Source organism: Ovis canadensis, chromosome 3 (genome assembly GCF_042477335.2).
Source record: "Ovis canadensis isolate MfBH-ARS-UI-01 breed Bighorn chromosome 3, ARS-UI_OviCan_v2, whole genome shotgun sequence".
Classification (NCBI taxonomy): domain Eukaryota; kingdom Metazoa; phylum Chordata; class Mammalia; order Artiodactyla; family Bovidae; genus Ovis; species Ovis canadensis.
Window position 1 is genome coordinate 142671835 of NC_091247.1, and position 27462 is coordinate 142699296.

A 27462-nucleotide genomic window follows, 5' to 3' on the forward strand; every position below is an offset into this window, starting at 1 on the left:
AGCTGCCACCAGCAGGCCTGAGACCACACTGGCCCCATACAATGGATGTCTACAGAAATTGTGGCAGCTGCCTTCTGAGCCGGAATGCAGCATCAGAGTGAAGAGCTAGTGCCCTGGTGCTAGAATAAGGCCGGCTCTGGCTCTGCCCGTTCCTTGCCATGTGCCTGTGACCAAATTCCTGTCTCAGTCTCAGTGTTCTCATTTATTAAATGAGGAGAACAGTAATCTGCTTGAGGTTGCTAGGAATTGAATGAGTACTGGAACAGTGCCTGGCACCGTCAGCACAGGTTAGCAGCAAGTCTGTTCATTCCGGGAAAGGTGATTTGCTGTCAGCAATCCATGTCCTTGTGTCACGGGGGCTTTCCACCACTTAACTGAGCTCTCCTGCCTAACAAACTGCTACTCCGTGAAAGGGTGATCTTAACCCAACAGAGTATTCTCCGGACAGTCTTCACTTTAAGGTGCTCCCAAGATTGTGGACATCCTCTACTGAGCCTTAGTCACTTCTGTGGGTCCACCCTCTGAATGAGATCAAAGCAAGGGGCAGACTCTTTTACCAGTTTCCACCCATTAAGGCTCTTGTGGACACAGTAATAAACACCAGGGACAAGTGCAATTGTTCTGGTGGTTAAAGAACTTCACCCCAGAACCCTCAGTGACTTTCACTAGTTCATTTCTCCCTAAGGCAGGTCCCGATTTCCAAGTCAGTGCCTGTAGCTGAAGCTTCACTTGCAAACAGAGGAACCATTAGCCCAATTTTGGTGTGAAGAATACGATAAACATCTGAAGAAATATGAAGCCAAGAACGATGTAAGGCCATTCTTTTGAAAATCGACCTGTTGTTGCTGGGCTTAGCGTTATATGATTTTCCTGACACGCTATGGCGCCCAGGCCTTCATTCTTGATTTTAATTACTTACAAGTTGCCCGGATGCCTAAGGAACTGACTCATCTGATTGCCAGACTCTTAATTAAAATGATCTGAACAGAACCCTTATCAACCTTACCGATGTGAATACAGTTACCTTAGACTTATCGGCCTCAAGGCTAGTCTACACTGCCCTGAGCTCTAGTAGAAAAGCAAGGGTACCGCTTTTTGGGGTTCTGTCTTAACCCTTTCAAAGTTCCAGTGACTTATACTTGCTTCTGTGACCAGGGAGCTCCCTTGACTCCACGTTCAGTGTTGCTGAAGTTCCCAATGGCAGCTGGTTCTAGTTGGTATTCCATCGGCTTCTTTTGCTGTAACTTTCTGGAGCAACATAGGGCAGCTGTCCAGTTTTTATGAGTTTGATCAATTAGTTACATTCAGAGCCAGCCACCTACAACTGTGACTAAGATGACCTAAAAAGGGATGCCTCAGCTTGGAGGCAGGAAGCTGCCTGATTAAGATGAACAAGGATGTTTAATGGGCTTAAGTGTCAGTAAAACTGTTAAGGCTTCCTGGTACTCACTTGACTTCAGGTAAACTGCCCTCCCTGAGTGAGCAATTGCCCAAATCTGCCTTAGAAGACATAGGAGGAGGCCAAGCAGCACCTACTTCAGCCTCAAAAAGTTGTCCCATAGCACAGGACCGTTTGGTTTAGAAGTCCAGTTATAGTGGGCAGTGTCAAGCTCATTCTAGTGCACAAAGAATGACTCCCATAGTCTGGTCTCTCAAAACTCTAAGAGAAAACGCTCATCCTAGTTTAAAAAAAGTTCTTTGTTTACCAGTTTCCGAACTCGGTCCAAGACGAGGTCAATGATCTCCTTGCCAATGGTGTAGTGACCTCGGGCATAGTTATTGGCGGCATCTTCTTTGCCTGAGATGAGTTGCTCAGGGTGGAAGAGCTGGCGGTAGGTGCCAGTGCGAACCTCATCTGGAAAAGGAAAATGAAGCAGCCACCTATCATTAACAACCCACACAAGTGTGCTCCATCCCAGGGCATCAGTGGAATTCCCAGGACACACCTCCTGTCCCAGATCCCTGGGATCTCACTGGGGTTACTCTCCTTTTCATATAGGGGACTGGAATGCAAAAGTAGGAAGTCAAGAAACACCTGGAGTAACAGGCAAATTTGGCCTTGGAATATGGAATGAAGCAGGGCAAAGACTAACAGTTTTTTCCCAAGAAAATGCACTGATCATAGCAAACACCCTCTTCCAACAACACAAGAGAAGACTCTACACATGGACATCACCAGATGGTCAACACCAAAATCAGATTAATTATATTCTTGGCAGCCAAAGATGGAGAAGCTCTATACAGTCAACAAAAACAAGACCAGGAGCTGACTGTGGCTCAGATCATGAACTCCTTATTACCAAATTCATGCTGAAATGGAAAAAAGTAGGAAAAACCACTAGAGCATTCAGGGATGACTTAAATCAAATCCGCTTATGATTATACAGTCGAAGTGAGAAATAGACTTAAGGGCCTAGATCTGATAGATAGAGTGCCTGATGAACTATGGACTAAGGTTCGTGACATTGTACAGGAGACAGGGATCGAGACAATCCCCATGGAAAATAAATGCAAAAAAGCAAAATGGCTCTAAGGAGGCCTTACAAATAGCTGTGAAAAGAAGAGAACCTAAAAGCAAAGGAGAAAAGGAAAGATACAAGCATCTGAATTCAGAGTTCCAAAGAAAAGCCAGAAGAGATAAGAAAGCCTTCGTCAGCGAACAATGCAAAGAAATAGAGGCAAACCACAGAATGGGAAAGACTAGAGATCTCTTCAAGAAAATTAGAGACACCAAGGGAATATTTCATGCAAAGATCGGCTTGATAAAGGACAGAAATGATATGGACCTAACAGAAGCAGAAGATATTAAGAAGAGGTGGCAAGAATACACAGAAGAACTATACAAAAAAGATCTTCACAACCAAGATAATCATGATGGTGTGATCACTCACTTAGAGCCAGACATCCTGGAATGTGAAGTCAAGTGGGCCTTAGAAGGCATCACTATGAACAAAGCTAGTGGAGGTGATGGAATGCCAGTTGAGGTATTTCAAATCTTGAAAGATGATGCTGTGAAGGTGCTACGCTCAATATGCCAGCAAATTTGGAAAACTCAGCAGGGGCCACAGGACTGGATAAAGTCAGTTTTCATTCCATTCCCAAAGAAAGGCAATGCCAAAGAATGCTCAAACTACCGCACAATTGCAGTCATCTCACACGCTAGTAAAGTAATGCTTAAAACTCTCCACGCCAGGCTTCAGCAATACGTGAACCATGAACTTCCAGATGTTCAAGGTGGTTTTAGAAAAGGCAGAGGAACCAGAGATCAATTTGCCAACATCCGCTGGATCATGGAAAAACTAAGAGAGTTCCAGAAAAACATCTCTTTCTGCTTTCTTGACTATGCCAAAGCCTTTGACTGTGTGGATCACAATAAACTGTGGAAAATTCTGAAACAGATGGAATACCAGATCACCTGACCTGCCTCTTGAGAAACCTATATGCAGGTCAGGAAGCAACAGTTAGAACTGGACATGGAAGAACAGACTGGTTCCAAATAGGAAAAGGAGTACGTCAAGGCTGTATCTTGTCACCCTGCTTATTTAACTTCTATGCAGAGTACATCATGAGAAATGCTGGGCTGGAAGAAGCACAAGGTGGAATCAAGATTGTCAGGAGAAATATCAATAACCTCAGATAAGCAGATGATACCACCCTTTGGCAGAAAGTGAAGAGGGACTAAAAAGCCTCTTGATGAAAGTGAAAGAGGAGAGTGTTGGCTTAAAGCTCAACATTCAGAAAACGAAGATAATGGCATTTGGTCCCATCACTTTATGGCAAATGGAGGGGGAAAGAGTGGAAACAGTGTCAGACTTTGTTTTCTGGGGCTCCAAAATCACTGCAGATGGTGACTGCAGCCATGAAATTAAAAGACGCTTACTCCTTGGAAGAAAAGTTATGACCAACCTAGATAGGATATTCAAAAGCAGAGACATTATTTTGCCAACAAAGGTCCATCTAGTCAAGGCTATGGTTTTTCCAGTGGTCGCACTGGATTTGAGAGTTGGACAATGAAGAAAGCTGAGCACCGAAGAATTGATGCTTTTGAACTGTGGTGTTGGAGAAGACTCTTGAGAGTCCTAGGATGCAAGGAGATCCAACCAGTCCATTCTGAAGGAGATCAGCCCTGGGACTTCTTTGGAAGAAATGATGCTAAAGCTGAAACTCCAGTACTTTGGCCACCTCATGAGAAGAGTTGACTCATTGGAAAAGACTCTGATGCTGGGAGCGACTGGGGGCAGGAGAAGGGGACGAAAGAGGATGAGATGGCTAGATGGCATCACTGACTTGATGGACAGAGTCTCAGTGAACTCCGGGAGTTGGTGATGGACAGGGAGGCCTGGCGTGCTGTGATTCATGGGGTCGCAAAGAGTCGGACAGGACTGAGCGACTAAACTTAACTGAACTGAGGTCAACTCACCAATGACTGTGGGTTCCAGGTCTACAAACACTGCCCTGGGCACATGCTTGCCAGCACCTGTCTCGCTGAAAAAGGTGTTGAAGGAGTCGTCTCCTCCCCCAATCGTCTTGTCACTTGGCATCTGGCCATCGGGCTGGATGCCGTGTTCCAGGCAGTAGAGCTCCCAGCAGGCATTGCCGATCTGGACACCAGCCTGGCCGACGTGGATGGAGATGCACTCACGCTGTGGGAAGGAAGACAGGAAGTATCAGAATGTGACACATCGGATGGGACATTCAGGAATGATTCACACGGAAATGACTATTAACCTTCAAGACAAATCAGCACCTTTCTGGAGGCCATGCCTGCCCAGGCACTATTTCACAAACAACAGGCCAATTCAGAGGAAAGGCTTTGGAAAACCACAGATACGTTAATGAACTACTAGACAAGGCCAGAGACCAGACTTTGGCTTTACAGCCACATTAGATATTCATGGTCAGGTTTCTACCTTCAGAATGACACAAGCTACTCTAGCAATAGATTTTCCCCAACTCCTGGGAAATATGCCTGCTGACTCCTTAGAGGCATGCAAAATTCCTCCTTCCAGCTCTGATTCATTCCCTGTGTGACTGTAACTACAGCTCATTCCCATCCCTCTTTAATTCTATTCTTTAAACAGCTTCTGCCTCTCCCTTTAAAACCAGCTTAAACCAGCAAACTACAGCTGTATGACTCATGGAGAAAACAGCAGATAAGTAGCAATTACCTGGACTTTAAAACTGGTCACAGGCATCCTTTTATCCTTGTGGAAGTATTTAATCTTAGGGGAAAACATTTTCCTTCACTGTCCACACACCTTGAGGGGAGAGTGGGGGAGGGTGGGCAGATGGAGACAGGGTAACAAAGGCGAGAAATGTCACCAAGACTTCGCTAATAGCTGAAGAAATCAGCTCTTTTCTAGTAAAATGTACATCTCGCTCTGGCATTGTGGAAGAAGAGTCTATAATTTCATAAATTTAATGATTTAGGCAAGCGTTTGTTTTCCTTTACTTGCTGAACAAGGTCATTTATAAGTTACCAAACTCATTCCTGCTTGGTAAAATAAGACAGTGAACACAGAATCTAAACCCACAGACTTAAGAGGAAAACAAAGAGGATTTCTATTGTATTTCCATCATAAATCAAATTTAAAGCTGCTTGAGACAGAGTCTTTCAAGTATCCACCTCAAATATCTCTTATTACATGTTCTCCAAATAAGAGTTTCAGGGTTCTGAAAGCTGCTAATAGGAATTTAAAGCCTTTGACTGTGTGGATCACAACAAACTGTGGGAAATTCTTAAGAGATTGGAATACCAGACCACCTTACCTGTCTCTTGAGAAACCTGTACGCAGGTCAAGAAGCAACAGTTAGAAACAGACATGAAACAATGGACTGGTTCAAAACTGGGATAGGAGTATGTCAAGGCTGTATATTATCTCCCTGCTTATTTAACTTTTAAGCAGAATACATCATGTAAAATGTTAGACTGGATGAATCACAAGCTGGAATCAAGCCTCCCAGGAGAACTATCAGTAACCTCAGATGACACCACTCTAAAGGCAGAAAGTGAATGGGAACGAAAGAAAAGAACCGCTGGATGAGGGTAAAGAGGATTGAAAAAGCTGGCCTCTGGTCCCATCAGTTCATGGCAAATAGATGGGAAAATGCGGAAACAGTGACTGCTTTTATTTTCTTGGGTTCCAAAATCACCTCAGACAGTGACTGCGATGAAATAAAAGACGCTTGCTTCTTAGAAGGAAAGCTATGACAAACCTAGACAGCATATTAAAAAGCAGACATCATTTTGCGAACAAAGGTCCACATAGTCAAAGCTGTATTTTTCCAATAGTCATGTATGGATGTGAGAGTTGGAGTATAAAGAAGGCTGAGCATGGAACAATCGATGCTTCTGAACTGTGGTGCTGGAGAAGACTCTTGAGAGTCCCTTGGACTGCAAGGAGATCCAACCAGTCAATCCTAAAGGAAATTAACCCTAACTATTCTTTGAAAGAAGGCAATGGCACCTCACTCCAGTTACTCTTGCCTGGAAAATCCCATGGATGGAGGAGCCTGGTGGGCTACAGTCCATGGGGTTTCTAAGATTCGAGACGACTAAGCGACTTCACTTTGACTTTTCACTTTCCTGCATTGGAGAAGGAAATGGCAACCCACTCCAGTGTTCTTGCCTGGAGAATCCCAGGGACAGCGGAGTGAGGTTGTTAAGCTGCCATCTCTGGGGTCTCACAGTGGGACACGACTGAAGCGACTTAGTAGTAGTAATTCATTGGAAGGACTGATGGTGAAGCTCCAATACTTAGGCCACTTGCGACAAAGAGCTGACTCAGTTGAAAAGACCCTGATGCTGGGAAGGACTGAAGGCAAAAGAAGGGGGTGGCAGAGGGTGAGATGTTCAGATAGCATCACCAACTCAATGGACATGAGTTTGAACAAACTCCAGGAGACAGTGAAGGACCAGAAAGCCTGGCATTCTGCAGTCTGTAGGTTTGCAAAGAGTCGGATGTGACTTAGCAACCTAACAACAATAGGAATCTTAAGAAAATTTGACATCACCTATGATGTCAAAGGGCCTAGTCTCATAACCACAAGACAAAACCTCCAGTTACTCATAACCTTTGACTTATGGTTCCCTCTTTCTCACCATACTTCCCATAAAGCAATTATGCTCTGGTGACCTCATCAGCAAGCTCACTATTACCTGCATCTACTTGCCCAGCTCTAAGGCTGTGGGAGAAAGGGGAGTTTGTTCTAATGAACCCATGACTTTTAACCACTGCATCATGTTTACGTTTAACTGGACTCTGGACATTTCACAGCCGTAGAAACCAGGAAAGAACTAGATATTAGCCCATGACAGTCCCAGGTCCAAAGAGATAAAAGTATCTGAGAAGACCCTGCTATCCTAATGAAGCATTTCTAATGAAGTTTTTGAATTAAAACCTTTTCATATTGTGCAACAGTATGGCTTACACTGTGGCCACTGCTTGTCCTCCACTCTCCCCTGGCCACTAGGGAGATGAAGTGAGATACCGCTGATGGTGTCACTTCACTTAGTCTAGCCTTAACGGGATAATCAGCACCTGTCCCTTGTGAAATACGAGTCTAACCAGTGTATGTCTTAATAGGTTTGCTGCTACTGCTGATTTCCTGCCCTTTAAACACTCCCACCATTTTCTCAATAACACATTTACCAGTGTCCTTTGGTCTGGCTTAGTAAAAGGCACTCAAGCAAGTGTTACAGTCAGACATCCTTTGATAACTCTGGTAGTCCCTAAAAAGGGTAACTATTTAGTCACTATATTCCTTTTTAAAAAAAGATATTTTGATACATTTGATACTCCTGGCCTGCTTTAGGTAGACCTCCAACGGATGTTTCCTAAGATACTTGTTTCCAAAACCTGTGGCTACTAAATAGAAAATACTCAAGTTGTGTGTAATTTCATGTTTCTTTAAAAGCAAGAATACTATGTCAGTACTAGATTACTCTGTGACTTTATAAGTAAATATTTCTTTTGTGGACTTTTTAAAACCTGTAAGAAGAAAGTTTCAGCTACTAAACACCCCACTAAATTAACACTAGAAACCCTAGAAATGCAGGGATAAACACGGGACAGTCATTTCCTTCAAAGGAGGAGCCTGCCTTCATCCTTCAGGTGGACTGGCGCAAATGCCAGAGCTGCCCCCGCCCACCCACCCCCATCCCGGCCACAGGGGACGATGGTGCAATTGGAAACTCTTCCCAGAGTCTGGCCACAGGTGGACTCAGCACCAAATCACAGGGCACAGGAGAGGGGTCGCCAGGAAACGTCTGCACCTACTATGCTGGAGCACACGAGATGCTCCAGGGGTCCTTTGCAGAAGGCTGTGGGAGGGTGAAGTCACTTCAGGAAATGGGAGCGATCTGTAGCCTTCACAAGTCCTTGGGAGCCAGTGCAAAGGTTCTCCCACCTTCCTGGGGCAGTAGCGGCCCCGAAGGAATCAACGACTGGCCCCGCTCTAGGATCAAGTGGCTTTTCCACTTCCACTCAAGGCAGTACCCAGGCCGCGACTTCGAGCCCGACGAGGAGTCAGCCAGGTGAACTCGACTCTCCCAACCTGGCCACCTGAAACCAGTTTGCCCGGAGGCGTGGACGTGGCTGCACTCGCACTGGGGTCCCAACGCCCCTTCGGACTCCGCACTCTGCCCCCACACCACCGCCCCGGGACCCCCACTCACCATGACGGAGACTTGGACGGCTCTGGGGGGCTGGAACGGGGGCGAGGGGGGGCGGCCGCGAAGATCTCCCACTGACAGACTACTAAGGAGTCCGGGGGAGAAGCAGGGAGAGGCCCGGGGCCGGGAGGGATCCTATAAACCCCTACCCGGGCCACGTGTCAGGAGGGCGGGACCCGACCCCGCCCCGGCCTCCGCGGCCCCGCCTCCCAGCCCTGCACCGGGTTTTACCCTCCCGGCGGAGAGAGGAGGGGCGCGCGGCGCTCATTGGTGGGTTCAAAAGTTCAAACCAAACTACGGAACCAGCCAGAAGAACCAGAAGAGGGAGGAGGCATCCAGGGGCCGAAGAATGGGCCGGTGGGGTGAGGGAGAGGATGCACTCGGCGACGGGAAAGAGAAGCGAGGCGAAGGGTGGGGACGGCAGTGGGCGACGCGTAAGCGAGGAGGGGCGCCAGGTAAAGGGAGGCGCCGCCGCGGAGCCCTGGGGGCGCGGCTCCTCTCGCTGCCCGCCCGGTCGCCGGGCTCCAGACCCCCGACCCTGGACTGGAGGGCGGCCTAGGTGGCCTTCAGCAAGTTCCAGCCGCACAGCCCCCAGTCAGGACCTCCCACACGATCCGGCTGTTTCCACCGCGGGTAACCCCGGCGCCCGCAGCTCTCGCAGTTGAGGGACTTCCAAGAGGGAAGCCCTAAGGTTCCCCATTCCAGGTCCTAATCATCACAAACCAAGTTGAAATCCTGAATCTCACCTTTTTAAATTGCTTTTCTTTCCTTGTTTTCCTGCCTCCTTTTAAATGAACCTTTTGGTTTCTACCAGCAAACTCCTTCCATCTGGTGCAAAGCCGTTTTTCCCCCCGCCTGCAATTAACTATACTAACCCCAGGTTCCCAGGTGGCGCTAGTGGTAAAGAATCTGCCTGCCAATGCAGGAGAGGCGAGATAAGCAGGTTTGATCCCTGGGTGGGGATGATCCGCTGGAGTAGAAATGGCAACCCACTCTAATATTCTTGCCTGGAGAATCCTATGGACAGAGGAGCCTGGTGGGCTTCAGTCCTTGGGGTCTCAAAGAGTCTGACATGACTGAGTACACGTGCATATAATAGCTTTCACTTTTCAGTTGCTTACTATGCAGAGTTGTTTTTCAGACAATGTTAATCACATGTCATCCATTAGACAAATGCTGTGCCTTACCCCCATTTTTACAGATAAAGAAACTAGAAGAAGTGAAGAAGAAGAAGTGAAGTCGCTCAGTCGTGTCCGACTCTTTGCGACCCCATGGACTGTAGCCCACTACGCTCCTCTGTCCATGGGATTCTCCAGGCAAGAGTACTGGAGTGGGTTGCCATTTCCTTCTCCATGGGATCTTCCTGACCCAGGGATCGTACCCGGGTCTCCTGCACTGTAGGCAGACGCTTTACCCTCTGAGCCAGAGAGAGTAATTCAGCTAGTTGCAGGTCACACAGCTGGAGCGAGTTAGGCCCTCACTGCCTTGCACTGCCTCACCCTAAGTATACCACTCTTTGTTATGGAACCCAAGTTCCTGTGTCCCTGGCACAATGAAGCAAACAATCCAGAACTTGGGAGTGTGGAGCAGAGCAAGATTTATTGCAAAGGCTAAAAGCAAGAATAGATGTTGGGTGTACAAAAGACCTGAACCCTCCAATCACTTTCAGCTAAGACTGTTTTCCAAATGGGTCATAGATTGCTTGACCAGCTCCTGGACCTTCTCATTGTTTGGTGGTGAGGTAACAGGGTGGTGTTTCCAGAATCTCAACCTTTTGGTTCCAACCGGTCTGGAGTCTGTATGCTTGTGGTGGACTTGTAGTTACATCCTCCTGGGTGGTGGGGTGTTAGTTTTTGTAGAACCACTCAAAGATAATGCATCAGGTTGTTATCTTTATGGCTTCAGGAAGAACCAGGAGTCCTGTGTCCTAATCAGTAACTGCTTGGGCTTGCTCTTTGTCACTCAAGGAAGGCCTGGGAGACTTTTTTCTGTTTTCTACAAATAAAGTAGAAATAAAGTCCATTTGCGACCCAATGGACTGTAGCCCCTAGGCTCCTTCATCCAAGGGATTTTCCAGGCAAAATTACTGGAGTGGGTTGCCATTTACTTCTCCAGGGGATTTTTCCCACCCAGAGACAGAACCTGGGTCTCCCACATTGCCGGCTGATTCTTTACCAACTGAGTCACCTGGAAAGCCCCAGGTCAGTTGGCAAAGCATCTCAGCAGGGAGTAATTACAGAAGAAAAGAGACCTCTGCCCTGATTACCAAGAAGCATCTTGAGTATGCACTGTCTGAGTGGGGAGGTGTTAAGGGAACCACCCATCCTGGCCAGAAACCATAGTAACCATTCATGTGAATTACTTTACCACAGGAGGTCCTGGTAAGGAACAGGAAACTAACAACCGGGGGAATTCAGGAAAGTTCAAAAGGAGATGCCTCCTGTCCTACCAACCTCCCAAGCTCCTCCTTGCTGGAATCCATCCTGACTGTGTGAAATGCGCACCCACCACCAGGAAGGACCCTGAGTCAAAAACTAATCCCATTACTATAAAATCCGGGCTGTGAGCCGTGTGTCAGAGCAGACCTGGGCTCCCTTACCCTCCTGCTCTCTGCCCAGGCACCCCTTCTCAGTAAAATCTCTTGCTCTATCAGCATGAAACAGCATGACCCTATGGTCCTTCCCCCTAGCCATGTCCTCTGCCTGCCTGTTGTCTGTGGAAAACTTGAGCAAAGAATACGTTTCATCAAAGAAGTGAGAAATGCAGAAACATAGGAAAACAGTCAAAGGAGATCAAAGAATAATAATGTAGTCACTAAGCATAGTCAAGGACCTTTAGTTCCTTCTCAAGGATTACAGGTAATATTCTGAGCCATATTCTGTGAGCTGTCTTACAGATACTGAAACCCCAGGTGGAAAAGTTAACTGCATGATGACCGGACTGTACCAGGACATGAGCTGCCACAATGCCAAGAACTGTTCTCAAACCAATGGGAACAAACAGACTCTGGAACTGAAGATTAACTGTACCTAAAACAATCAAGATGATGCTAGTCAGACTACCAATGACCAATATGAAGATGACTGTCAGAGCTGACTATGCTGTTTCTGTATGTAGCCAACCCCCCTCCCTACTCTGTGTATAAAAGCTTCTCCCCCTGTTTGTCAGGGGGTGGAATCAGCCTTTGGACAGATGTCCGCCCCGCACCCCCTCCCCCCAACCCCCAGTTGCCGGCATCTGAAATAAAGCAAACTTTCCACCGACCAGGCCTGTTTACTGACTTTTGGGCAGTGAGCAGCCAGACTCTACCTTTCAATAATAAGTACGTGTGTCTCCTTGGATGATTCATTTCTCAGTGTTAGACTGCTGGAAGGGGTTCCCCTTCCTGCAACACTTTCATCATGTTCCTAATTCTTAAATTCCTCAGCCCCCTCTGAGTGATAGAATTTATGGAAATACTCAGACACAGACATAGAAAACAAACTTATGGTTACATAAGGGGAGGGGAGAGGAAGGACAAATTAGAAGTTTGGGATTATTATATACACACTACGGTAAAGAATCTGCCTGCAATACAGGAGACCTGGATTTGATCCCTGGGTTGGGAAGATCCCCTGGAAAAGGGAATGGCTACCCACTCTAGGATTCTTGCCTGGAGAGTTCCATGGACAGAGGAGCCTGCTGGGCTACAGTCCATGGGGTGGCAAAGAGTCGGACAGGACTGAGAGACTAACTCTTTAACTATGTACAAATCGGATAATCAACAAGGACCTACTGTACAGTACAGGGAATTATACTCAATATGTTGCAATAGCCTGTAAGGGAAAACAATCTGAAATATATATATATATATATAAAACTGAATCACTTTACACCTGAAACTAACACAACACTGTAAATCAACTGTACTTCAATTGAAAAAAGAAATATTCTACTGAATAGTAGAAGAATATGTTAAAGGACTTTTTCCTGAAGCAGAAAACGGCAAAATGAGTTTCAGATACTGAATAGGTAGAACTCAAGATACACTCCAACTCATACACACAAAATGGATGCTGTGGAAATGTGTGCAGAGATTCCTTTTCAAATTACAGTACATAATTCCTTCATTCATCAAATGCTTCTTGAGCACCTATTGTGTGGCAAGGTATTCTGAAATCTGGAATAACTACCACTTCAGTCCTGTTAGATATTTTAGTCTTAATTAGTAGTGCTTTCCCATTTTTAAATTCATTCCACAAATATATATTTAGCAGAGTTTCTAGGTGCTTGGAAATAAGTATGTGAACAAAACAGGTCTCTGTGTTATGGAGTGAATGTTCTAGAGCAGGATAGGGAAGAAAGATAAACAGTGAACATAAGTAAACTATAGAAGAACAGAGCAAAGTAAAGTGGAATGAGGGTGCTGGGAGGGGAGAGTGTGGGAGGAGGGTGCAATGTAAGCAAGATGGTCAAGGTTAGCCTTAATGTTAAGTGAGATGTGAACAGAGTTGACGGTCCTGAGGGGCTAGTCAGGACCCTGGGAGAAGAGCAGTGCCAGAATACTGAGAAGCTGGAGCCAAGGCCCCCCAGGCAAGGGTGAGAGTTCAGTGTTCCTGGAAGGAGAGCAGGAGGCCATCTTGACTGGAAGAGATGAACAGTAGGAGGTGAGGGTTAGAGAGGCAATGGAAGCCAGCTCTTGTGGCTTCATATAAGAGCAAAGTCCCGGGCTTCATATAAGAGCAAAGTCCTGGGGTTCTAGAGAGAGTGCCATAGAGAGTGAAATAAGTGAAAGAGAAATATAAACATTGTATAAAGTGAAAGTGACGTCATTCAGTCATGTCTGACCCTTTGCAACCCCCTGGACTGTAGCCTAGCAGGATCCTCCCTCCACGGGATTTTCCAGGCAAGAGTACTGGAGGGGGTTGCCATTGCCTTTCCCAGGGGATCTTCCCAACCCAGGGATTGAACTCAGGTCTCCCACATTGTAGGCAGACCCTTTGCCATCTGAGCCACCAGGGATTGTATAGTAACACATATATGAGGAAAGTGAAAAGGCTGGCTTAAAACTCAATATTTAAAAAACAAGGATCATGGCATCCAGTCCCACCACTTCATGGCAAACAGATGGGGAAACAATGGAGACAGTGACAGACTTAATTTTCTTGGGCTCCAAAATCACTGCAGATGGTGACTGCAGCGATGAAATTAAAAGATGCTTGCTCCTTGGAAGAAAAGCTATGACCAACCTAGATAGCATATTAAAAAGCAGAGACATTACTTTGCCAACAAAGGTCCATCTAGCCGAAGCTATGGTTTTTCCAGGAGTCGTGTGTGGATGTGAGAGTTGGACCATAGAGAAAGCTGAGCGCCAAAGAATTGATGCTTCTGAACTGTGGTGTTGGGAGAAGACTCTTGAGAGACTCTTGGACTGCAAAGAGATCAAATCAGTCAATCCTGAAGGAAATCAGTCCTGAATATTCATTGGAAGGACTGATGCTGAAGCTGAAGTTCTGATACTTTGGCCACCTTATGTGAAGAACTGACTCATTGGAAAAGACCCTGATGCTGGGAAAGATTGAAGGCAGGATGCAACAGAAGATGAGATGGTTGGATTGTATCATTCACTCAATGGACATGAGTTTGAGTAAGCCCTAAGAGTTGGCGATGGACAGGGAAGCTTGGGTGTGCTGCAGTCCATGGGGTTGCAAAGAGTCGGACACAACTGAGGGACTGAACAGAAGAGAATGTGGAATCTAGAAAAAATGGTATAGATGATCTTATTTGCAAAGCAGAAATAGAGACAGAGACAGAGAACAAAATGACTGTGTGGATCACAATAAACTGTGGAAAATTCTGAGAGAGATGGGAATACCAGACTACCTGACCTGCCTCTTGAGAAATCTGTATGCAGGTCAGGAAGCAACAGTTAGAACTGGACATGGAACAACAGACTGGTTCCAAATAGGAAAAGGAATACGTCAAGGCTGTATATTGTCACCCTGCTTATTTAACTTCTATGCAGAGTACATCATGAGAAACGCTGGGCTGGAAGAAACACAAGCTGGAATCAAGATTGCCGGGAGAAATACCAATAACCTCAGATATGCAGATGACACCACCCTTATGGCAGAAAGTGAAGAGGAACTAAAAAGCCTCTTGATGAAAGTGAAAGAGGAGAGTGAAAAAGTTGGCTTAAGGCTCAACATTCAGAAAACGAAGATCATTGCATCTGGTCCCATCACTTCACGGCAAATTGATGAGGAAACAGTGTCAGACTTTATTTTTGGGGGCTCCAAAATCACTGCAGATGGTGATTGCAGCCATAAAATTAAACGATGCTTACTCCTTGAAAGGAAAGCTATGATCAACCTAGATAAGCATATTTAAAAGCAGAGACATTACTTTGCCAACAAAGGTCCGTCTAGTCAAGGCTATGGTTTTTCCAGTAGTCATGTATGGATGTGAGAGTTGGACTGTGAAGAAAGCTGAAGGCCGAAGAATTGATGCGTTTGAACTGTGGTGTTGGAGAAGACTCTTGAGAGTCCTTGGACTGCAAGGAGATCCAACCAGTTCATTCTGAAGGAGATCAGCCCTGGGTGTTCTTTGGAAGGAACGATGCTAAAGCTGAAACTCCAGTACTTTGGCCACCTCATGCAAAGAGCTGACTCATTGGAAAAGACTCTGATGCTGGGAGGGATTGGGGGCAGGAGGAGAGGGGGACGACCGAGGATGAGATGGCTGGATGGCATCACTGACTCGATGGACGTGAGTCTGAGTGAACTCCAGGAGTTGGTGATGGACAGGGAGGGTTGGCGTGCTGCGATTCATGGGGTCACAAAGAGTCGGACAGGACTGAGCAACTGAGCTGAACTGAAAGGGAAAAGGGGGCGAGGTGAGAGGAACTAGGAGATTGGGATTGACGCATATACACTATTGATACTATGAATAAAATAGGGAACCAATGAGGACATACTGTATAGCACAGGTGTCAGGAAACATTTAACAGGGGGCCTCCTGTGTGCTGTTTTGGATCTGTCAGGAATTCTTTTTTCCTTATTAATTCCTGAATATTCCCGAATTAAGAGGAGAGGCAAGACTCTCCTGGGACTGAGGAATCCAGGCATTTCCTTCGTTAGTTTTTCTATACAGTGATCAGTACCCTCTTCCTTTTTATGAACCATATGGTAAAAGTGGTTATTTACAACTCTCTCTTTCATATGGATGAGCTCATGTTTTCTTGATAACTTTTAAGTTTTGATTTTATTTCTGCTGAAAATAGCTATCTTGTAAGACAGTATAAATACCTACACAATGTTGAATAAAACACCTTGGCTCCATCAGAGCTTTGGTCCCCATATCTGTCTTTCTCTCTCTCTCTCTCTCTCAGGCTGATCCCCTGGAGCAAAGAGGCTCTCTGAGTTCACTTTCCTGCCTGGGCTTCTAAGACCCTCTCGAGAGCTTCACCCCATGGAGAGGGTGCCTGAGGCCTTCATAAACAGAGCAAGCCCCATGCAGGGGCTTTATTGGCTTTCTGTGTAAACCAAGGAATATCAGCCTCTTTCTCTCCTTTACTTTCTTATCATCGACTCCGGACCACCAGGTTCTGGTCCATTAAAGGACCTCAACACACAGGAAACTCTATTTAATGCACTGCGGTGACCCTAATGAGAAGGAAGTCCAAAAGGGAGGGATATATGTATATGCATGGCTGATTGATTTTGCTATTCAGTACGTAAAGCAACAAACCGAGGGAAAAAAAGGTCCCGTGGTTTTAACCCTGACACAGGGAGCCAGTGTAGGGTCCCAAACAGGGGTGACATGCCCTGACTACCTTTTTTTCGAGATCCCTCTGGTGTGTGGAGAACAGATTATAGGAGGGCACAGGCAGAAGCAGGATGGTAACTTACTGCAGTACCCTTTAGAGATGATGGAAACTCAGACCAGACTGGTAGTAGAGGAAGTGGCACAAAGTGGTTACAGTTGGTTACCTTCTGAAGATAGGGCCAAAATGATTTCCCCATATGAGGGGGGAAAAAAGCCAAGCATTTTTCCAGGATTTTTAGCCTGAATGAGTAAGAGATGATTTTGCCATCAACAGATGAAAAATGTTGGGAATGGGGCAGGCTTGGAAGGGGATGTTATCAGGGGTTTGTCTTGGGGGATGTTAAATCCAGACGTTGAGATGTCCATGTCGAGGTGGAGATGCTCAGGACATAGCTAGATGTGAGAGTCTGGATCTCAGGGGAGAGAGATCTGGGTAGAGATATACATCTAAGTGCCGTCCTAAAGGCATGACATGGGGCGGGATCACTAAGGAAATAAGTATGGAAACAGGAGAGAAGAGGACCAAGGATTGAGCTCTGGGAGGGGAGGCAGATCCCATGAAGGACACTGAGAAGGAACAGTCAATGAGTGAGGAGGAAACCTGGGAGTGTGCAGTCCTGGAGACTAAGGAAGGAATGATCAGCAGCGTCATATGCTACCAGTAGGCCAAACAAGACGAGAACTCAAAAATGACCAAGGATTTAGCCACACAGAAGTCACGAGTAACCTGGATGGGAATAGTTCAGTGTGGTGATTGAAAAATAATAGGCATTTAGTTTGGGGGAGAATGGATACATGTATATGTATGGCTGAATCCCTTCCCTGTTCACCTGAAACCATCAGAACATTGTTTGTTAACTGGCTATACCCCAATACAAAATAAAAAGTTTTTAAAAAATTTAATAGGCATTCTATTTTTAGATTCTGTTTTCATATGATTCATTAACAAATTACTTTTATTTTTCTTCCTCTAACTCCCTACCTCCTCACATTCAAGCAGATTGCCCCTGAGGAATCGCACTATCTTTATAGTCCTGCTTACCTTGTTTTGGATTCTGGCATTTTTTGCTTTCTAGCAAATTTTGCTTCAGCAAATTTCTTAATCTCTCTGAATTACCTCCCTTATAAAATGGGGATAATGCATAACTAATAGGTCAATACACTGTTGTAGGGACTAATTGAGATACATAATACAGAGTACATACACCCAGTAAAGCACCAAGTGGTACTAAGGTGGTAGTGGTGGCAGACAAATCCAGAGATGACGCTGCATCTTCTTGCATTTGAAAATTAGTTTAAGCATCCATATTTAAGTTAGGATCCACATTTAAGTTTTCTGCCCCCTGCTGGATTTTATTTTTGGAGGGATGGGGAATCTTTTTCCTGAGTAGACAGTTAAAATTTTAACCTTTATGTAAACAAGCCTTTATGGGTCTAAAAATTACTGAGTAAGGAAAGGCTTACTTTCTAGCTGACAGTTTCCAGAACTGATCACAAACATATTGAGTTATTAACAGACAGCCAGTGCTCTGCCATTTTTGGCGCTATAACTTTGGACAGGGACTCCGTCTCCTTGGACCCCAGGTTTTGTGTGTGCAGTATGAGGGCCATGGACAGGATCATCTCTAAGGCCTCTTCCAGCCCTAATATTCTGAAATACTCTGACTTGAGACTTCTGCTGTACATGTGAGTTGTACAAAAATGAGCAAAGTTGAAAACATGCTTCAGTCAGGGTCTTCTTGGAATCACCAGTACATTAGATACATTCTTATATATTGGACGTTTGTTTGAGTCTTACAATGCTTTAGGGAAAGAAGTGCTAAATACCTACTCCAGCTCAGGGAAGCCTGGGCTTTATGTCACCGTATATAGGATCCATATATAGTAGAGAGAAGTGAATTCAGATAAAACCAAATCTTGGGTTTTTTAGTGTTGTCTCTGCTAGGCTCAATTGGAATTCCATCACCTCCACTAGCTTTGTTCATAGTGATGCTTTCTAAGGCCCACTTGACTTCACATTCCAGGATGTCTGGCTCTAGGTGAGTGATCACACCATCGTGATTATCTTAGTCGTGAAGATCTTTTTTGTACAGTTTTTCTGTGTATTCTTGCCACCTCTTCTTAATATCTTCTGCTTCTGTTAGGTCCATACTGTTTCTGTCCTTTATCAAGCCCATCTTTGCATGAAATGTTCCCTTGGTATCTCTAATTTTCTTGAAGAGATCTCTAGTCTTTCCCATTCTGTTGTTTGCCTCTATTTCTTTGCATTGATCGCTGAGGAAGGCTTTCTTGTCTCTTCTTGCTATTCTTTGGAACTCTGCATTCAGATGCTTAAACCTTTCCTCCTTTTCTCCTTTGCTTTTCAACTCTCTTCTTTTCACAGCTATTTGTAAGGCCTCCTCAGACAGCCATTTTGCTTTTTTGCATTTCTTTTCCATGGGGATGGTTGAGATATTTCAAATCCTGAAAGATGATGCTGTGAAAGTGCTACACTCAATATGCCAGCAAATTTGGAAAACTCAGCAGTGGCCACAGGACTGGAAAAGGTCAGTTTTCATTCCAATCCCAAAGAAAGGCAATGCCAAAGAATGCTCAAACTACCACACAATTGCACTCATCTCACACGCTAGCAAAGTAATGCTTAAAATTCTCCAAGCCAGGCTTCAGCAATATGTGAACCATGAACTTCCAGATGTTCAAGCTGGTACTAGAAAAGGCAGAGGAACCAGAGATCAATTTGCCAACATCCGCTGGATCATGGAAAAACCAAGAGAGTTCCAGAAAAACATCTCTTTCTGCTTTCTTGACTATGCCAAAGCCTTTGACTGTGTGGATCACAATAAACTGTGGAAAATTCTGAGAGAGATGGGAATACCAGACCACCTGACCTGCCTCTTGAGAAACCTACATGCAGGTCAGGAAGCAACAGTTAGAACTGGACATGGAAGAACAGACTGGTTCCAAGTAGGAAAAGGAGTACGTCAAGGCTATATATTGTCACCCTGCTTATTTAACTTCTATGCAGAGTACATCATGAGAAATGCTGGGCTGGAAGAAGCACAAGGTGGAATCAAGATTGCTGGGAGAAATATCAATCATCTCAGATATGCAGATGACACCACCCTTATGGCAGAAATTGAAGAGGAACTAAAGAGCCTCTTGGTGAAAGTGAAAGTGGAGAGTGAAAAAGTTGGCTTAAAGCTCAACATTCAGAAAATGAAAATCATTGCATCTGGTCCCATCACTTCATGGGAAATAGATGGGGAAAGAGTGGAAACAGTGGCAGACTTTATTTTTGGGGGCTCCAAAATCACTGCAGATGGTGACTGCAGCCATGAAATTAAAAGATGCTTACTCCTTGGAAGAAAAGATATGACCAACCTAGAGAGCATGTTGAAAAGCAGAGACATTATTTTGCCAACAAAGGTCCACCTAGTCAAGGCTATGGTTTTTCCAGTGGTCATGTATGGATGTGAGAGTTGGACTGTGAAGAAAGCTGAAGGCCAAAGAATTGATGCGTTTGAACTGTGGTGTTGGAGAAGACTCTTGAGAGTCCCTTGGACTGCAAGGAGATCCAACCAGTCCATTCTGAAGGAGATCAGCCCTGGGATTTCTTTGGAAGGAATGATGCTAAAGCTGAAACTCCAGTACTTTGGCCACCTCATGAGAAGAGTTGACTCATTGGAAAAGACTCTGATGCTGGGAGGGATTGGGGGCAGGAGAAGGGGATGACCGAGGATAAGATGGCTGGATGGCATCACTGACTCGATGGACGTGAGTCTTGAGTGAACTCTGGGAGTTGGTGATGGACAGGGAGGCCTGGTGTGCTGCAATTCATGGGGTCGCAAAGAGTCAGACACGACTGAGTGACTGAACTGAACTGAACTGCTAGGCTACCAGTAATACTGAAGAACTTATTTTTGTCCAGTTACAAATTACATGTTACAGGTAATGTTTAGGGATATTTTGTGCTCATATAGCAATTTAGAACAAAATATTTCCTATTCCAATTGTGCCTTCAGCGCTCAGCTTTCTTTATAGTCCAGCTCTCACATCCATACATAACTACTGGAAAAACCATAGCTTTGGCTAGATGGACCTTTGTTGGCAAAGTAATGTCTCTGCTTTTTAATACGCTGTCTAGGTTGGTCATAACTTTTCTTCCAAGGAGCAAGTGTCTTTTAATTTCATGGCTGCAGTCACCATCTGCAGTGATTTTGGAGCCCAGAAAAATAAAGTCAGCCACTGTTTCCATTGTTTCCCCATCTATTTGCCATGAAGTGATGGGATGCCATGATCTTCGTTTTCTGAACGTTGAACTTTAAGCCAACTTTTTCACTCTCCACTTTCACTTTCGCCAAGAGGCTCTTTAGTTTTTCTTGGTTTTCTTCCATAAGGATGGTGTCATCTGCATATCTAAGGTTATTGATATTTCTCCCAGAAATCTTGATTCCAGCTTGTGCTTCATCCAGCCCAGCGTTTCTCATGATGTACTCTGCATAGAAGTTAAATAAGCAGGGTGACAGTATACAGTCTTGACGCACTGCTTTTCCTATTTGGGACCAGTCTGTTGTTCTATGTCCAGTTCCATGTCCAGAGCACAGAAGAATTGATGCTTTTGAACTGTGGTGTAGGAGAAGACTCTTGAGAGTCCCTTGGACAGCAAGGAGATCCAACCAGTCCATCCTAAAGGAAATCAGTCCTGAATATTCATTGGAAGGACTGATGCTGAAGCTGAGACTCCAATACTTTGATCACCTGATGTGAAGAACTGACTCATTTGAAAAGCCCCTGATGCTGTGAAAGATTGAAGGCGGGAGGAGAAGGGGACGACAGAGGATGAGATGGGAGTTGATGATGGACATAGTGGCCTGGCAAGCTGCAGTCCATGGGGTCACAAAGAGTCAGACATGACTGAGCGACTGAACTGAACTGAATAGTGCCTTGGAAAAGTTTTCAAAAATAAGTTTTTAACAAGGATATTTATTTGGAACTGTGGGAAATAAGGTCTTGAGACTTGAAATAACTTACTCTGAACCACAAGAGGTGGAACCCAGAACAAATGCCTAAAATGGCAGTTGCCTCTTTTACTTCTTGGCCCCCTATTAGCCTGCTACTGGCACTAGTTCACAAGGAAAGAACATCCTAGAAGTCATTTGTTGAATTTTTCTTAAGGCAAGGCTAATATAATAAGAAAAAGAGAATCTGTCCTACTTTCAAGACCTCCAAAGGACAGCTAAGACTCCTCTCAGTTATGTCCAGTCACCTTCTTTATGATAAGCATTTTTAAAATCCTGGAACTTCCCTGGCCCTCCAGTGGTTAAGACTGTACTCCCAATGCAGGGGGCATGGGGTCCCTCTGCATAAAATAATAATACAATAAAATATATGTATTTTGAAGCATTTTTTCCCCTTCTTCTCTTTACCCTTTGTAAATAGAGAAGAGCAGGATATTATCTTCTAGATAATATGGGAAAAATAATCCTCAGATCCTTTAACTTTCACTTACTGTTCTCTGCAAATATTTTCTTTTGAATTTCTCCTTCCTCATGACGGGAGCAGGGTTTTGGCCTTCTCTTCCATTAGGACTTTATGTGAAATGCAAGCTCCATTCTGTGAGACTACCCCAGAAGACTGGCTTTCATTTCTGAAAGTTCACATTTTATTTCCACTGAGACATCACATGGCTTTTTTGAATCTGCCTTATAATCCCTAAAAATACTGTATTTGGGGGTTGTTTCCTCACGGTGACCGAATGAAGCAACTGAGTAGGTTGTGTTTCCCCTGTATTCCCACTTTATATCCCAGAGCCAATCCTTCTTAAGCTTTTTCTGATCTTTCCTGTAATTAAAAACCATTTCCATGATTCTCCTCCCCTGTCCCTTCAGGATAGACGGGTAATATACTCTTGCAGAAAATTAAAAAGAACTACTCACATTCTCTAATCATCTACATTATTATTCCAGTAAGTAGGCCATTTCCTGGAGTCTGGAACTCTTTTCTATTTATAGCAATGTTTATTTAATAATTTTATTTACTCATGTACCTAAAAAGCCCCTGGCAGCCCAAAGTGGAAAGGCCCCTGAGAAACTTCTTTCCTTGTGACTGTAGCTCCTTGCCAGCAGCTCAGATGGTAGGTGGGTTTACTCAGAGACTGTGAATCTTAGGATAATCTTTCCTCTTTCACTTTCCTGGTATCTTTTTACCTCCTCCTCAGATACAGAGCCGGCCATATTCAAGTACACCAAGTCCTTGTTTTTTCCTACCTAATCAGTCCAGTAGTACCTCAATTTGAGGGAGTATCACTGCATAAATTGTACACAGTTGGGAAATTTAGAGGTAAAACAGTCTGGTGTTACTCAGGTGAAAAAGTGCAGTGACAGTGTGAGACCCCATGGACTACAGCACACCAGGCCCCCCTGTCCATGGAATTCTCCAGGTAAGAATACTGGACTGGGTTGTCATTCCTTTTTCCAGGGAAATCTTTCTAACCCAGGGATCAAACCTGGGTCTCCTTCACTGCAGGCGGATTCTTTACCGTCAGAGCCAGCAGGGAAGTCCATAATTAGTTTAATTTGGCCGAAAGCACCTGGCCTTTTCCAGTGTCTGTTTCTCCCACCTCAAGTCAGTGGGCTGCTTCCCAATCGGAACCCCATATGATTCTCTTGTAATACTAATCCTCCTACTCACTGGTGTGTGAGAGAGCCCACTAGAGCCAACAATTTACATTTTTAGAAATTTGGTGAGCCAGTTAGACATCGCTTCGGCAGCTTGAAATAAGCAATGATGGATGTATTTACATCATGGAAATTGGTGAATACTACAAATTAGGCTCTCATCTCCACTCCCAGCTGGTTGTTAAAACATTTTCCATTGCCCCTACTTCCACCCTAGTCCAAATCGGGACATTTCTCTTAGTTCTTCAGAACTCTGATATTAAAAAAAAAAAAAAGAACTTTTTTTTTTTTGGTCTCAGAGCTTGATTCAGTGCTCTCCTCATAGCCAGCCAAAGCCCAGAAGCCCAGCTTAGCTTCTCCTCCCAATTTCAGCTTTCGGAATTACGGAAGGGTTACTACCTCTTAGCCCCTCCAATCCCAATCAACACCTTCTTTTCCAATGCTTTTATTTCTTCGATTAGAAAGGTCCCCAACTCCTGTTTAGCCACACTCCACCTGTTTAGCCCTGCATCCCACTTCTAGGACTGGTGTCTCCACTCAGCTTCTACCCTCAGGATGAAGAGTTCACATACCTTCACTTGTTTGCCTGTCACAATAAGTCTATGAGGTTATGAGGTAGAAACTACTGTTACCTCCATTTTACAGAAGAGAAAATTGAGGCTCATGGGTTGAAGTAACTTATCTAAAAGGCACATGCCGGCCCATGCTGCCTGCAGTCCAGTCTTCCTCACTGGGATCCTCAGCCCTTTCCTCAGGAGGTTGGTTTTAAGGCTCTCATTTCTTAACCACTATTCTTCTCTCTAAAAACATCCATATGAAACCACTTTTATATCTACAACTTTAATTACATGTTTATTTCTCCAAATCATCCAAACCTGTAATGATCCCATTCAGTTATAAGAACACAATGAAGGAAAGAGGCTGGTACAGAGTTCTAACAGACACGGGCCGTACTCAGAACTCTATTTTTACAGCACTTTAATATTTTGATCCTCTAGTCTGTGTTCTTTTTTCCTTACCCTCCAGCAATTTTTTGTTGCAATGCAGTCAGGAATATAAACCATTTAGAAACCCTGGAAGGTCTTTGCTTGTTTCAGATCGATCAAGAGTTCCTCATTTAAAATTACATACCTCTTTGTTTTGGTAAGCTGTGGTCCCTACTGACCTTGTAAATGGGTTATGTGGAACAGCCTGTAACTACAAAAATCAGCTTGCTTACCGTGTTCCCTCAGCAGCTCCGTTTATTTGTACTGAACCCAAGGGACAGAGCCAGGTTCACAAACTGCGAAAAAGAAAAAGAGAAGGAGGAAATTCTTTGTGTTCAAAACAAAGAAACAAATTTTATATTCAGGCTGCTCTTTCCCTTTATTGTGCCTGAAACAACTGATAGTAAACCACAGTTGTTTCAAAGAGGGAAAAAAATAACCTGGAATGTAGGTCACCTAACAAGCTATGAAACCTGTTTCCTTGACGCTGGTTTGCTTAACTGAATTGAGGGGATTCATGGCCTCTGTTCAGGGCCCAGGGAGCCTGCAATGGACTGAATGAATTCCGTTCCCTGCCCCTCTCCCCCAACCAACCCCGACCCAATTCATACGTTGAAATCCTGACCTTCACTGTAACGGTATTTGGAACTGGGGCTAAGGGGGAATAATTAGGTCACGAGGTGGAGCTCTCATAAATGGAATTAGTGCCCTTATAAACGGGACCTAGAGAGCTCTCTTGCCACTTAAGAGGATACAAGGATAAAATGGCAGTCTACAACTGGGAAGAGTGTCTGCACTGGAATTTGACCATGCTGGCACCCAGAATTTGGACTTCCAGCCCCCAGACCTGTGAGAAATAAATTTCTGTTGTTAATAAGCCACTCTGTTTATGGGATTTTGTTAGAGCAGACTGAACAAAGCCACAGCCTAACCCCAAGCACATTGTTGTGTGTGTGCTAAGTCGCTTCAGTCATGTCCGATTCTTTGTGACCCAAGGACTGTAGGCCACAGACTCCTCTGTCCAGGGGATTCCAGTCAAGAATACTAGAGGGGTTGCCATATCCTCCTCCAAGGGTTCTTCCTGACCCAGGGATTGAACCCATGTCTCTTCTGCACTGGCAGGAGGGTTCTCTACCACTAGTGCCACCTGGGAAGCCCAAGCTCATTGTTATGGAAGTCAAAGAAGATGAAGTACAAGAAAAAGTTCAGTTCAGTCGCTCAGTCTTGTCCAAATCTTTGCAACCCCATGGACTGCAGCACACCAGGCCTCTCTGTCCATCACCAACTCCCGGAGTTTACTCAAACTCATGTCCATTGAGTCAGTGATGCCATCCAACCATCTCATCCTCTGTCATCCCCTTCTCCCACCTTCAATCTTTCCCAGCATCAGGGTCTTTTCAAATGAGTCAGTTCTTTGCGTCAGGTGGCCAAAGTATTGGAACTTCAGCTTCAGCATCAGGCCTTCCAGGGAATATTCAGGACTGATTTCCTTTAGGATGGACTGGTTGGATCTCCTTGCAGTCCAAGAGACTCTTAAGAGTCTTTTCCAACACCACAGTTCAAAAGTGTCAATTCTTCGGCACTCAGCTTTCTTTATAGTCCAACTCTTACATTGATACATGATTACTGGAAAAACCATAGCTTTGACCAGACAGACCTTTGTTGGCAAAGTAATGTCTCTAAAGCTTTCTAATATGCTGTCTAGGTTGAAAGTAGTGGTTATTTATTAATGCTTAGACAGCAGCAATAACAGGAAAACAACAGAATGGGAAAGACTAGAGATCTCTTCAATGAAATTAGAGATACCAAGAGAACATTTCATGCAAAGATAGGCACAATGAAAGGACAGAAATGGTATGGACTTAACAGAAGAGAAGATATTAAGAAGAGGTGGCAAGAATACATAGAAGAACTATTAAAAAAAGATCTTCACGACCTGGATAATCATGATGGTGTGATCACTCACCGAGAGTCAGACATCCTGGAATGCAAAGTCAAGTGGGCCTTAGGAAGCATCACTATGAACAAAGCTAGTTCAAGTGATGGAATTCCAGTTGAATTATTTCAAATCCTAAAAGATGATGCTGTGAAAGTGCTGCCCTCATTATGCCAGCAAATTTGGAAAACTCAGCAGTGGCCATAGGACTGGAAAAGGTCAGTTTTCTTTCCAATCCCAAAGAAGGGCAATGCCAAAGAATGTTCAAACTGCCACACAATTGCACTCATCTCACACTCTAGCAAAGTAATGCTCAAAATTCTCCAAGCCAGGCTTCAACAGTACGTGAACTGAGAACTTCCAGATGTTCAAGCTGGATTTAGAAAAGACAGAGGAACCAGAGATCAAATTGCCAACATCCACTGGATCACTGAAAAAGCAAAACATCTAATTCTGTTTTATTGACTATGCCAAAGCTTTTGACTGTGTGGATCACAACAAACTGTGGAAAATTCTGAAAGAGACGGGAATACCAGACCACCTTACCTGCCTCCTGAGAAATCTGTATGCAGGTCAAGAAGCAACAGTTAGACCTGGACAAGGAACAACTGACTGGTTCCAAATAGGGAAAGGAGTACATCAAGGCTGCATATTGTCACCCTGATTATTTAACTTCTATGTAGAGTACATCATGTGAAACATTGAGCTGGATAAAGCACAAGCTGGAATTAAGATTGCTGGTAGAAATATCAATAACCTCAGATATGCAGATAACACCACCCTATGGCAGAAAGCGAAGAAGAACTAAAGAGCCTTTTGATGAAAGTGGAAGAGGAGAGTGAAAAAGCTGGCTTAAAGCTCAACATTCAGAAAACTAAGATTATAGCATCCAGTCCCATCACTTCATGGCAAATAGATGGGGAAACAATGGAAACAGTGACAGACTTTATTTTCTGTGATAAAATCACTGCAGAAGGTGATTGCAGCTATGAAATTAAAGACACTTGCTCCTTGGAAGAAAAGCAATGACCAACCTAGACAGAATATTAAAAAGCAGAGACATTACTTTGCGAACAAAGGTCTGTCTAGTCAAAGCTATGGTTTTTTCAGGAGTCATGTATGGATGTGAGAGTTGGACTATAAAGAAAGCTAAGCGCCAAAGAATTGATGCTTTTGAACTGTGGTGATGAAGAAGACTCCTGAGAGTCTGTTGGACTGCAAGGAGATCAAACCAGTCCATCCTAAAGGAGATCAGTCCTGAGTGTTCATTGGAAGGACTGACGCTGAAGCTGAAACTCCAATACTCTGGCCACCTGATGTGAATAACTGACTCACTTGAAAAGACCCTGATGCTGGGAAAGATTGAAGACAGGAGAGGGGATG

General features: G+C 44.5%; 1 protein-coding gene across 14 annotated transcripts in view; it reads right to left on the minus strand.

The window, feature by feature from the left end:
- The window catches only part of LOC138437342 (tubulin alpha-1C chain), a 94294-nt gene that overhangs the window by 1452 nt on the left and 65380 nt on the right, over window positions 1-27462 (minus strand). For 8 of the 14 annotated variants that reach the window (XM_069584463.1, XM_069584464.1, XM_069584465.1 and 5 more), the window contains 3 exons: window positions 24377-24439; window positions 4421-4643; window positions 1707-1855 (listed from right to left, as the gene is read on the minus strand). In XM_069584463.1, coding sequence (XP_069440564.1) covers window positions 1707-1855; window positions 4421-4541 — 270 coding nt within the window. In that variant the 5' untranslated portion in view covers window positions 4542-4643; window positions 24377-24439. Of the gene's footprint in view, window positions 1-1706; window positions 1856-4420; window positions 4644-8677; window positions 9268-9420; window positions 9565-24376; window positions 24440-27462 lie in introns of those variants that run through there. The other 6 variants (XM_069584472.1, XM_069584473.1, XM_069584474.1 and 3 more) reach the window with 3 other exon arrangements.